This window comes from Eurytemora carolleeae, unplaced genomic scaffold (assembly GCF_000591075.1).
Source record: "Eurytemora carolleeae unplaced genomic scaffold, Eaff_2.0 scaffold352, whole genome shotgun sequence".
In the NCBI taxonomy this organism is placed as follows: domain Eukaryota; kingdom Metazoa; phylum Arthropoda; class Copepoda; order Calanoida; family Temoridae; genus Eurytemora; species Eurytemora carolleeae.
The window spans coordinates 137,225-150,127 of NW_019396295.1; the positions used below are offsets into that span (position 1 = coordinate 137,225).

The 12,903-nt window shown below is 34.2% G+C and overlaps 2 protein-coding genes across 2 annotated transcripts in view; both read left to right on the forward strand.

The window, feature by feature from the left end:
* The first annotated feature begins 311 nt into the window (after positions 1–311).
* On the forward strand, positions 312–1,943 carry LOC111700388 (protein SET). The gene is made up of 3 exons (XM_023471273.1): positions 312–477; positions 1,148–1,277; positions 1,454–1,943. The coding sequence occupies exons 1-3, from the start codon at positions 394–396 to the stop codon at positions 1,540–1,542; spliced, it is 303 nt and encodes a 100-aa protein (XP_023327041.1). The 5' UTR covers positions 312–393; the 3' UTR covers positions 1,543–1,943.
* Positions 942–12,903, forward strand: part of LOC111700386 (phosphatidylinositol 4,5-bisphosphate 3-kinase catalytic subunit alpha isoform) — a 44,085-nt gene continuing 32,123 nt past the window's right edge. Inside the window, exon 1 of the mRNA XM_023471272.1 lies at positions 942–953. The gene's annotated coding sequence lies outside the window, so the exon portion shown is untranslated. The remainder of the gene's footprint in view (positions 954–12,903) is intronic.

Here is a 12,903-nt window from a genome sequence, read left to right on the forward strand (position 1 = left end):
TTTAAAGGGAAAAGGGTTTAATTGTATAATAAGAAAAGAGATCTTGTGTACATATAGAATATCAAGTCTAGAACCCAAACACCGAACTTGGAATAAAGTCTCGAACCCCCTCTATTTTCGCCAAAAGTGTCAATTATAGATAAAAAATAGCCATTTTAAGATAAAACTTATTTTAATTTTTTGAAATAAAATACCATAAAGGTATTTTGAATATTAAAAAGGGGTAAAATGTTAACTTTAAAAATGCCTGTTGCAGCGTCCAATGAGAAGGAAGAACGGCCGGGCCGGGAGCCAATGAGAATATAGGAAATTCCTGCTTATCCCGCCATTCCTTCTACCAACTCTACACGCGTTGTTACTCTCTGTCAAGTATACGAAATAAACAGAGTTATAATGTCTGACGCTGAGGTTAAGAATAACGTTGAGGGAGAGGCCCCCACTGCCGAGGAGCTGAAGGCTGCCAAGAGGCCAGCAGAGGTATACTTTCATAAATATATGTCATTAAATATAGCTTAACTTTAAGTTCAATTTTAGCTAAAATCTAAATACAGCACTTTAACCATAGCACATTTTAAAATATTTCCTGGAAGTTCGAAGAGTTGGATTAAATAGATAAGTCCAAGTCCAAATTATCTTAACCTAAGCCTTAAACCAAATGGATATGTAAGCGTGTTGGCCATTTTCTCCCCCCCCCCGGGCCCCTATTCTACCTTAATATTTCGTTAAATTATTAACATTGACGAATTAACCATGTTTTTTTTTCTCTTTAACTGAGCTAGTGAAGTTTTTAGTTAGTAATGCAGTTAAAATAAGTAATGTGGTGCTCGGGGAGGTTGTTTGATTGTTTTTTTACTTTTAACTCAAATTTTTTTTTTGCAATTATTATTAAACGTGTTCTAAAGTGTTTCTTTTTCTTTTTAAACAATATGTATATCGGAACTTTTGATTGACTTGTACCCGGCATTATTATGTTCCTGTGTTCTGATTGGTTGAATCCTCGTGACGTCAAAACTCTATCCTCCAATAGGAGCACAGTATTACTCGGCTAGTATATGGCATAGTGGGAAACACGAGGGTAGGAAAGGCAAATCGCAAGACGACATTGTGTTTTAACAAATACGACATTTTCAAACCTTATTAATTTCAGGATTCTGAAACAGATCCCAAGAAGCAGAAGACTGAGAATGGAGATCATGAAGAGGATGGAGGTGAGGAGGAGGAGGAGGATATTGAGGATGAAGATGAGGAGGGATTAGACGATGAGGATGATGGTGAAGGTAAGATAGTTTTTCAAAATGACTTAAACTTTTTTAACTTTACCTTTTTTAAATTGATGAATTAAAGTATTTGCATGTCAGACTGATCAAATTGAATGAGAAATGCTACTCTGAAACCTCCATTTCTTTTTTACTTTTAATTTGTTAATTCTTTGTCTAAATATGTTTTTTTTCAGATGAGGGAGAAGGCGAAGAGGGAGAGGGAGAAGAGGATGAGGGCGAGGAAGATGAGGGTGAAGAGGATGAAGGAGAAGATGGAGAATAAATCTACTTCTTAACCCCTCAAAGGGGCTCTTTGGACTCAAGTGAGCAATTAACCTTCCCCCTCTCAGGGACCACTACACCTTCAGCCATTTTAGTCATCTACTATTTAGTGTGATGGTCCCTGAGGGGTTGTATCAAGGCTGCCAGCCTTCTTCACTCAGGGGGCTTTGGCACCCCTGTTTTCCCTGTGTCAAGGGGGTTATCAACCCCTAAATTCTCCTGGACTCAAAAGATCTCCTTAAACCTTAGAAAGGGTGGAAACCAGAACACGAAGAGAAACGGGATCAAAAACAAACAATCGTTGCCACACTTTCATGAATTTTGTTTTGATCTGTTTTTAACAATAAATTACACAATTTCACCCCAGAATGACGTTTCCCCTCAATATATATATTCACCCCTGTCTGACCTTACGAGCGATATGTACCTGTAGGTTTATTGAAGTCAGGGGCGCCAAGAATAATTGTTAAAATTCCTTCCTGGCGCCCCTTTGAATACATGTATCTGTGTCTTAACAGCATTTTTTGTTCAAATAAAACTAAATCCTAAATCTTGTTCTTAATTGTATTGATAAATCCTTGAAGCAACTTATTAAGGTAGTATATATAGTAATATTTAGATTGTGTCCTAATTTTTTAATTTAAGATAGTACAGGTGAACTAGGGTTTTATTTTGGGAGAATTTTAAATTATTACGAACATGCTATCAATTTCATCACGTCCGTGCACATTACCTTTAGTGGTTGCCTTATAATTTCATAGCAAACTAAAATCTACAATACTTTGAAAAGGTTAGGCACATGAAAGGGGAATGTAGGCAGCCATGAGCCACCACTATTTTCCCCTACTTTACCACCACCACCGGGCAAAACTACTTTGCCGCGTCACGCAGAAAAGCACAACTCAAACCATTTTTTTCAATTCTACCTAAGATTAATATTTTGTGTGTTGAATTCTTAAATTGTTTTAAATGAAAGTTGGTTAATAAGATTTTAAGATGGATTTAGTATAATGAGACAGTAATTGAATAATCATTAGACTTTGTGATATTTCAAGATCCAACACTCGGTAAAATTTGTCATGAATTTCATTGTAAAACAGTTTAAGAATTCAACACACAAAATATTAGTAGAGAAAAAAGCTAATATGTGGCACGGAAGGGGAAATAGTGGTAGCTCATGGCCGCCTGCCTTTCCCTGCTCGCTATGCAGACTGTGCCACAGTTATGCAGTGAACGAGCCTCCTCAATTCAGAACAGCTCTTTCAGAATCTTGGATTCATGTGTAGTAAAAAATGCAAACAATTTTATTTTAACATAGTGGCATGAGAGGTTTCTCAAAGATGAGAAGTATTTATTAATTATCCTAAATAGCTCCTGATTATGACTATTAAAGTGGTATATAAAACTTAAAGCAGCATTCTTTACGTGAAAAGAAAATATTTAAAAGAAAAAAGTTTATTTGAATTCCATTTATCTAATATAATCTTTGATGTAAGTGATACCTTGTTTTGTAGTACAAATTAAATCCAGATTATGCAATTTATTAAAAAATTTACCATTTTTCAAAAAAGGCATTGTATAAAGCAAAGATTTCAATAAAACATACTAAATTTACTCCAGAAATATTTCTCCAAATATCTTCCTTTCTGCGTAAGAAATGTTAAAAGTTTAGAATAAATCTTAAAAAGCACTTTACGAGTCCATTTATGTTTTTTAAATCATGCCAATCAATAAAGAAATCTAATCTTCAGTAAAATTCTTATGCCAATACGTCTAAAAAAATGTTAACAATTTTTTCTACACAGAAAAACCAAGATTTAAAGCGGTTCTGTATGGTGGAGGCTTTTTTATAGGGTTTCCACGAAATGGCTAAATCTTTAGCGCAAAATTTTTTTTGCGAACTTTTGCGCTATTTTTGCGCATGAAACGCAATGAGTTTTGCGCGGTTTTGCGTTATTTTTTTCGCAATTTGCGCAAAACCGGAAATATTTTTTGCGAAAGTTGCGCATGAAACGAAATTTTTGTTTTGGGCAATTTTTTTTGCGCAATTTGCGCAAAACCGCAAGTTTTACGCAAAATGCAACTTTTTAGGCAAATTGTCAAAAATTGATATTCTAAGCTTAGAATTAAACAACTGAAGATGTATTCCATACATTAAAAAAATATTAACATACGAGTATGATAACGATTATACTCAGGGGGGGGGATGATAGTTAACTACCTGGGCCGCTGTCTAGCCTGAGTGTACACCTAGGACAGTTTACTGATTTGGGATATTTAGAGATTATGGCCTATATCATACAGTATGATACATCAAATATGCAGTACGCTTTCGGAGTACAAGTGTATGAGGGAGGGGGTGCAGAGGCGCCATGATCCCCGCAAAAATGATCTCCGAACCTCAGGATTTGCAGAATTAATGAGAGTTAAGAAAATCTTCAAATCATGAAGCCTTCAAAATATTAGATAAGTCGTCTATAAAGGTCATCTTTTACTCATTCCATCTCAATGTAAACTTTAACAGAAAAACAACTCCAAAACAATTGAATGAATTAACATGTCAAATTTGTTGATTAGACGATTCTTTAAACTATGACGGAGTCTACTATGAAGAGATATATTTTGATATTTGTTTTGTTAAGCCAATAAATTTAAACAAAAAATAAAAACAACAAGCGGAGACCAAAATGCGGGGCGTGGAGACAGAATGGCGGAAGGCTTGGTGACGTCACTGAGGCTGGGAGACCAGTTTTGCGGGGCCTGGAGGTAATTCTGCAAATCCTGAGGTTCGGAGATCATTTTTGCGGGGATCATGGCGCCTCTGCACCCCCTCCCTAAGTGTATGGGGAGGTTAAGTATCATAAATTTTACTCAGTTTACTCAGAATCGTTTGCTAACCATGAAACTATAAAAGACTGCAATAGTACGTCTTCCTGTGAAAATGTATTACTGCACACGATAAAAGAGCAATGGATTTCAATAGTCAAATGGAAAACAGATATGCAGTCGGCATTTTGAAAATAAATGCTTAAAAAGTCTCTACTGTTAAAAGTTGTGGAACAATGCTGTACCCATAGATTGGGCTGTAACTACAGATTTTCATGTCCAAGTGATAAAGAAAGACCATAATTATTCCCTGCTTTCTTTTCAAGAAACTATCCAACTTCTCCAAGATAGTGCGGAAATGGGAATGAAATACAGAGAGAAATGTTACATCCTTCAAAAACGTAAAAAAACTTGAAAAAACTGTGGAAGATCTTCGGGATACACTTAAAACTGCGTGCCAAAAATATTCCATCCAGAGAATACCATGGAGCTACTAATGGCTTCTGCTTCTCTAATTCCTGGCGAGATTTTTCAGAGAATTGGGAAAAAAACGTAAAATCCAATACAGAATCGAACCAGCCGGCTCTAAGAACATTTGCATTAACCTCACACCTTTACTCGGCGCATGTCTACAGGTTAGTTATAAGCACAGTTTAAGTTCCCTAAGTTCCCTAGAAAGGCGGGGGGGGGGGGGCCTCATACAACATGATTTTCATCCATCTTTTTAACATAAAAGATTTATCGGCAACAAACTTTTGGATAAAATCCGCGAACTTTTTTGTTTGTTTGTTTGTTCACTGTATACAAAGAGAATATGTTCGTAATCAAGGGCGTATACAGGGGGGGCAAGGGGGCAGAGTGCCCCTACTTAGACCTGTAAAGGGGGGGCGTAGCCCCCACCCTCCCTAGAACTTAGAGCTATCACAATTTTAAATCTGAAAGAGTGAAGAGTATTAAAAACATTAATTTGCTGTTTTTTTCTGCTAGTTTTGCTTGATTGCCCTTTTCCGTTTTTGCAAAACTCAAGTTTTGCGCAATTTTGCAACTAGAGTTTTGCACAATTCCGCAATTTTGTAAAAATCAAACGGTTGGTGACGGTGTGTGTTTCCTAGAATTCAATTCTTCCAGTGCTGGAAGGTTTTGTACCAAAATCCGAAACAGATTGTCCAGTAAAAGTCTCGACAATTTTAGTTTTTTTTTCTTCTTAACAACTTTATTCAATACAAAAAATTCGACAATAGTATTTTTCATTTATAGAATCATAGAGAAAAACGTCTCGTTCTACCTATTGCCGTACCGAGCTGCTTTTCGCAGAGCTCTCCATTAATTAAGATCTGATCAAAATAATTTGCAAGCGTAGTTGCAGACTTTTCATCTTTAAATTGAAATGTGAACATGAACAGAACTGCAGTATGTATTTTAAAAATTATTTAATATTATATATTGCAAACGTAGTTGCAACTGAATGACTTTTCATCTATACATCTATATGAATAAAAAAGAGGAAAAAAAAACAAAGCAACAAAAAGGACATAAAATAAAAATCTAGAGTACTGGAAAACCGAAAAAATGGGAAATGACTTTTCATCTTATTTTTTTTTTAGAAAAAATTAAAAACAATTAAAAACCAACCAAAGAAAAACAAAAAAAGAAACGACACCCAGATATAGACTTTTCATCCATGAATCGAATAGAGTGAGAGAAAACTGATCAAAAGTATCAAAAATAGAAAAATAGGATAAAAGAAGAAAATATATCGAAACTTCAAAAAATGCTTGTTGGTCTCAAGCTTATAAATCAACAGTATCCAGCTGGCTATAATTCACTGTTTGGTTATTCGGATAACATGATTTTATAGTGTTTAAGTTTATAAGTTTATATATTCAGGATATCAGAGCTCTCAGGTCATAATTTCCTGAATCACTCTGAGAACATCACTACTTAACATCCTTAGATTCTTTTCTCACGACTGAGCTTTAAACCTTCATTTTTGGATCTGGCCCGACATTCTGTTATTCTGTATATTGCCTTGTAGTATCCAACGCAAGTTTTTCCCATCCTGATCCTAGCATTATCTTCCAAGTGCAACATGTCTCTCGGCTTGGTCTCTCTCCATTGACCCCTTCTGTGTGTTAACCATCCTTCCATTAGTGTCCTTGGTCCTGTAAAGTGAGAAGATTTCTTCGTTCTTATTCCCCATGTATGAAAACAAGGTGCAAGACGTGTCGGAATGATTGGATGAGTATCAGAGCAGTTGAATTCTCTAATCTTGGTTGTGAGAGAAATCATAAGTTCTTTTCGATTGTTGACTATTTTTCTATGGTCTCTCTTAATCACAGTAATCTTTGGAGGGAAATGGAGAGTGGCAGCGGCAAAGCTACCTTGATAAATATCTCCTGTTCTAGCTGAGATCGATCTTACTGAGCTTCGGAAATGCTCTATGTCTTCCATGATTTCCATGTCTGTTGCTCCTCGCAGAATATCATTTAGTCCAGCGACCAGAAGCACATCTACAGGTCTGTGTACATTGCCATATTCAGACATGAAAGCATGCTCTAGTTCTCTTACTGTTGCACCAGGGATTGTAATGTAGTCTATATGAATATCATCTCCCTGATATCCATTCATTGATCGCATTCCTTGTCAATTATTCAGTATTGATGATGAGACGAGAACAGGATATCTTGTGCCAATTTTGTGCGAATGTGGAGTGTTTTTGCAAGTAAAACAGTGATAGTTCCCCCACATATCTGCTGGTGCTGATATTCTATAATCTTTCGAACTGTTGTGAGTATGGCAAACAGTAGAGCTAGCAGTGTCACCTGGCATGATATATTCAGAGCATATCGCACAATATTTCTCCAGGTATGAATTCGCCGCACGAATGGATTCATAGTATATCCTCTTTGCATTTAAGTACATAGCATGTTCTCCTGATTTTCTACTCAGAGAAATATCCTTCATCTGGTCTTCAGCAGGTAGGGTTTCCACGAAATGGCTAAATCTTTTGCGCAAAATTTGCGCTATTTTCGCGCAAATTTTTTTTTTGCGAACTTTTGCGCTATTTTTGCGCATGAAACGCAATGAGTTTTGCGCGGTTGTGCGCTATTTTTTTTGCGCAATTTGCGCAAAACCGGAAATATTTTTTGCGAAATGTTTCGCATGAAACGAAATTTTAGTTTTGCGCAACTTGCGCAAAACCGCAAGTGTTACGCAAAATGTAACTTTTTAGGCAAATTGTAAAAATTGATATTTTAAACTTAGAATTAAACAACTGAAGATTTATTCCATACATAAAAAAAATATTAACATACGAGTATGATAACGATTATACTACACTCAGGTTACTTCCAGTTACAAAAAGTTTAAATTAAGGGACCAAAATTAATAAAATGGAAATTAGAGAGCGTGAAACTTGGCAATATTTTAATCCTATTAAATAATTTTAATTGACCCTTAAAAGCTTTGCCTAACCAAGTATGAATTATATTCTTAAATTTTTTAATCAAATTTCTGAAATCTTTTTAATCTCATATAAAATAATGCAAGAAAGTAACCAATGCCTGAAGAATCCATTTTTAGGAAATATGCATGTCCAAAACTAAAATTGTCGAGAAAATTGTGAGTTTTAAACTCTTCTTAACTGTCATTGGTCAATTATGTAAAAGTGACCAATAGGAAGACATGTCCAAAACAAGATTTTTCCAGAATTGAATTCTAAGAAACACACCCCGTCACCAACCGTTTGAGTTTTACGAAATTGCGGAATTGCGCAAAACTCTAGTTGCGAAATTGCGCAAAACTTGAGTTTCGCAAAAGCGGAAAAGGGCAATTTTGCGCGAAATGACTTTTGCGAATGATTGCGCAAATTGTTGTTTTTTCGCGCAAAACTGATGCGCAAAGAAAGAAAAATTTTGCGTTTCGTTCTGCAAAAATTGCGCAAAAGTTTTGCGAATGGAAACCCTATCAGCAGGGATATTTCTTGACAGTTTATCAGCATAAGCAGGGTAAAGCATGGATCTATATGATGGGGGGAGGGGTGGCGGAGGTCTCCTGGTATCTGGTAGACTCCAGATTGGTCTCGTTCTCTGGTCCGTCATCCTGGATTAAAGGCAAATTTTAGATATGTTAAATAGTTGGAATATTGGTAACTAGAGAACAGTTTATTTATGTAAGCATACATAATATATTCATTCATTCAATTGAATTAAGTTAAAGTTAATGACAAAATGAAATAGTAATGTTGAATATTCAGTAAATGCTATAAATAAAATTCTTCATTTCGAATCTAGAGATCTAATAATAGTTCCATTCTGTAATTATTATCGTAAAGATAAGTAAATCTAGGATCATTTAAGTAGGACATATGATTGATTTTTAGTTCAAATTTAAACCAGTTTAAGAAACCATTAATGTCAAGATTCACTTTTCTACATCTTGTAACCCATATATAATATTTGACATAAAGGATTAGAAGGTTCTCAGGTGAGTACATATTCTTTGTTTTAATACCAAAAATGAAGTCCTTCCTGTTCGGTATTGCGGAAATGGAATCCCATCTAGTAACAAAATAATTGTAAATGGATGCCAGAAATGTCAATTTTTTTCGCATTTGGACATGCATATTTCCTAAAAGTGGATTCTTCAGGCATTGGTTACTTTCTTGCATTATTTTATATGAGATTAAAAAGATTTTAGTAATTTGATTTAAAAAATTCTAGAATATAATTCATACTTGATTAGGCAAAACTTTTAAGGGTCACTTGAAATTATTTAATAGGATTAAAATATTGCCAAGTTTCACACTCTCTAATTTAAACTTTTTGTAACTGGAGGCAACCAAAAATAGCGCAAAAGTTCGCAAAAAAAATTTTGCGCGAAAATAGCGAAAATTTTGCGCAAAAGATTTAGCCATTTCGTGGAAACCCTACGTCCGACCCTCACCAGTGGCCTTCCACAAAATGTCTTAAGTTGTAAAGGCAATTATTTTAAGTCTGAAAATAGTTTTTTTCTTTTGGACCGCATCAGTCGGGCACAACTGGTTATTTAAAATTTAAAAATTTAAAAGCTTAAGTAATATCTAAAAATCTTATGAATACAAATAAATGTGCAGGTAGAAAGATAAGTGAGGTAAATCAAAACATGCTGCATATGCTATCTACACTAAAATGTTGTTTGATCTGAATTTAAAACTGTCCCCATGATTTCAGTGGGTAGATGTGCTACTGTTACAAACAAAAAATATCATGAATAAGTTATCTATGATAGATACCAGTCTTTATAAATTTAAATTAATGCTTCATTCGTCTATAATTAGAATATAAAATTTAAGAAATTTTGCCGGAAGGCCAACGGGTGAGGGGAGTGAGGGTCAGCAGCATTGGGGTAATTGCGCATGCCGCAAACCCGTTTTGAGACGTCATCTGCGGGTCTGAAGTCAAACGGGTGCGGGTCGCCTTCCCCCCTTTAAAGATAAGTTAAAGAATTATTTACAGTCAATGAACACCGGGCGGATAGGCAAATTTTAAGTTTTAACCGTGAATGTTAAATTTAAATGATCTCTTTCATGGTTTGCGAGTGCGACCGAACCTGTACAATGATAATGCTCAATCCCTCCCTTTTCCGGATCCATACCTCTCAAGCCGTTTGTGTGCATCCGTTCGTGTAATGCAATATAAAACTCTTACTTTAAGTAGTATTAAACTAAATTTAAAATCAAGCATAGCTTTTTATTTTATAGTTTAAAATCTATAAAAGTGAGGAGCATTTACCCCTGTGGCCTTCTTAAATAAGTGTGGCCCCTCTACCTGTCTCTCTCTCAGTATTGCTATCTAGGCATTCTCAGCCCCCCCCCCCCCCCTTCCTCCCGGCTGTCTCACTGTATAGGAAGTTTAGTATGTATATAAAGAGAGAAAATGTGAAGCGGAGCTGTAGAAGCGGATGATGGAATCTCGATAGTTGGAGTCTCGGCCCGCTCCTCTCTCTCGTCCTGAAAATCTCAGGGTTCATTGTTTTGGCGGGAGATGTTTGGCGCCAAATTTCAAGATAAAAGAATTACACCAGCCAATTTATTATATTATTATTAATTGATTATAATTTAGTTATATACAGTGAAATCCTAAATAAAGAATGTACATCGAAAGAATTCATGAAATGTCGTATTCTTCACTTTCTTTTAATGGGTTGCAGATTATAGTTTTTAATTATAATGATTATATGGAATTCTCTTTAAAACTGTTCCCGCATATTCATGGCTATTTATTTATTTTCGCAAATACTGAAATTTACGTAATATAGTATAAAACTCATATTGAAAAATTGTTTAGACGACATTTCCTAAATTAACTTCCGATTCTTCCGATGTATTCGTTATTTTAAGGGTTTCACTGTATGAAAGCCCGTATAACCATGGGAATTTCCCAAGGGGGGGTGCCAAGCCAAGATGGGTTGTAAATGGACATCCCCAGGATCACCTATAAACACGTACTACGATCGCGGTACGGGGGGCCCCCGGGTGCAGGGAGACATGAGCCCCTACATAGAAAATGTTTCTAAAATTTGGTATAAAACGAGTAATTTTAGTTTGAATTTTCAACAACAAATTAGTAATTCAAGCTTGAACTTAATGTTACAGTACGTGAAAATTCGTTTTCCCTGAATTTGATGTTTTGTATGGTACAAAGAAAATTTTCATAATTTGGTTTTTATAGTTCAAATTTCGCAAATTGGAAAGACTTAAAATGTTGATAATTTGATATTATACTTCTCACGTTCATTGATTTTGAATTGTCTGGACAAAATATTGAAACTGGGCAATTGTATTGGACGGTACAAGGAAAATGTTCATAATTTGGTTTTTATAGTTCAAATTTTGCAAATTGGAAAGACAGAAAATGTTGATAATTTTGAGATGCTATATCTCATTTGAACTATAAGCTCCCGTTTGAACTATTGCACGTATGGTACCACATGCATATAGTAGTTGAAATGAACAATAGTTCAAATGAGTAAATATATTGCTCATTTGAACTATTTTTTAGTTCATTTGAACTATTTTCATTTGAACTATTAATATAAACGAAATAAACAAAAAAATAGTTCAAATAAATTCATTAAAATAGTTCAAATGGACATAAAATTAGTTCAAATGAACAAAAAAATAATTCAAATGGATCCATAAAAATAGTTCAAATGAAATAGTTCAAATGAAAAAAAATAGTTCAAATGAAAAAATTCAAATGACAAAAAAAATAGTTCAAATGAAATAGTTCAAATGAATAGTTCAAATCAACAAAAAATAGTTCAAATGAGAAAAAAAATAAAATTTGAATCCTAGCCACAGCGCTCGGCCCAGAAAGTGTCATAACAATTAACCTAACCCGTGGCTGCAGCGAGCTCGGCCCCCTAGCCTGTCCTAGCCCCAGCGTTTGGCCCAGAAAGTGTCTTAACCTAACCATAACCCTATAATAATAAAAGGAAGTGTCATAACTTAACCTAACCCGTGGCCGCAGCGCTCGGCCCCCTTAGCCTGTCCTTTGTTTGTTTATTTTTCATTGTACTATTTTTTTTCATTTGAACTATTTTTTTCTCATTTGAACTATAATTCATTTGAACTATTTCAAATTTGAACTATTTCATTTGTACTATTTTTTATTTAAACTATATTTTAAGTTCATTTCAACTTTTTTTCTCGAACTATATTTTTTTGTTCATTTGAACTATATATTTTTATGTTCATTTGAACTATTTTTTTGTTCATTTGAACTATTTTTATGTTCATTTGAACTATTTTATGTTAATTTAAACTATTTTTATGTTTATTTGAAACATTTCTGTGTATAAATTGTTGATCTAATTATATTTGTCTCGAACTAACTTTATATGATGAATTAAAAAAAAATTTAAAACTGAATTGCGGTGAAAAGTAGCTCAAATGAGCAAGAAATGTGTTGATTTGAACACAGGATATGACGTCATGTCAGTAGTTCAAATGAACAATAGTTCAAACGAACAATAGTTTAAACGAACAATAGTTAAATTTAAGAAGAATGAATCATTTTGAAAATTAATAAGGTTAACAGAAATTTATTTTGGCAGAAAATGCTAGATTTTTCGAGTATTATGTGCGTATTTTGGTGTTAAAGATTGGAGATAATCTAATATGATATGGGACGAGGGTGCTATTTCATTTGAACTACTGCCGTTTGAACTATGGCTCATTTGAACTATTGTTCATTTCAACTATATACTGCACGTGGGACCACGTGAGTAGTTGAAATGAACAATAGTTCAAACGAATAAATATATTACTCATTTAAACTATTTTTTAGTTCATTAGAACTATTTTCATTTGAACTATTAAAATATTATTAATGAAATAAACCAAAAATAGTTCAAATGAACATAAAAATAGTTCAAATGAAAAAAAGAATAGTTCAAATGGACAAAAAAATAGTTCAAATGAGCAAAAAAATAGTTCAAATGAACAAAAAAATAGTTTAAATGGGCAAAAAAATAGTTCAAATGAACAAAAAAA

Bases quoted from the DNA above. Each gene is read 5' to 3' on its own strand.
- LOC111700388 (XM_023471273.1), top strand. From the start codon at position 394: ATGTCTGACGCTGAGGTTAAGAATAACGTTGAGGGAGAGGCCCCCACT. The intron at 478-1,147 runs GTATACTTTCAT...TATTAATTTCAG, and splicing joins CTGCCAAGAGGCCAGCAGAG to GATTCTGAAACAGATCCCAA. The intron at 1,278-1,453 runs GTAAGATAGTTT...GTTTTTTTTCAG, and splicing joins CGATGAGGATGATGGTGAAG to ATGAGGGAGAAGGCGAAGAG.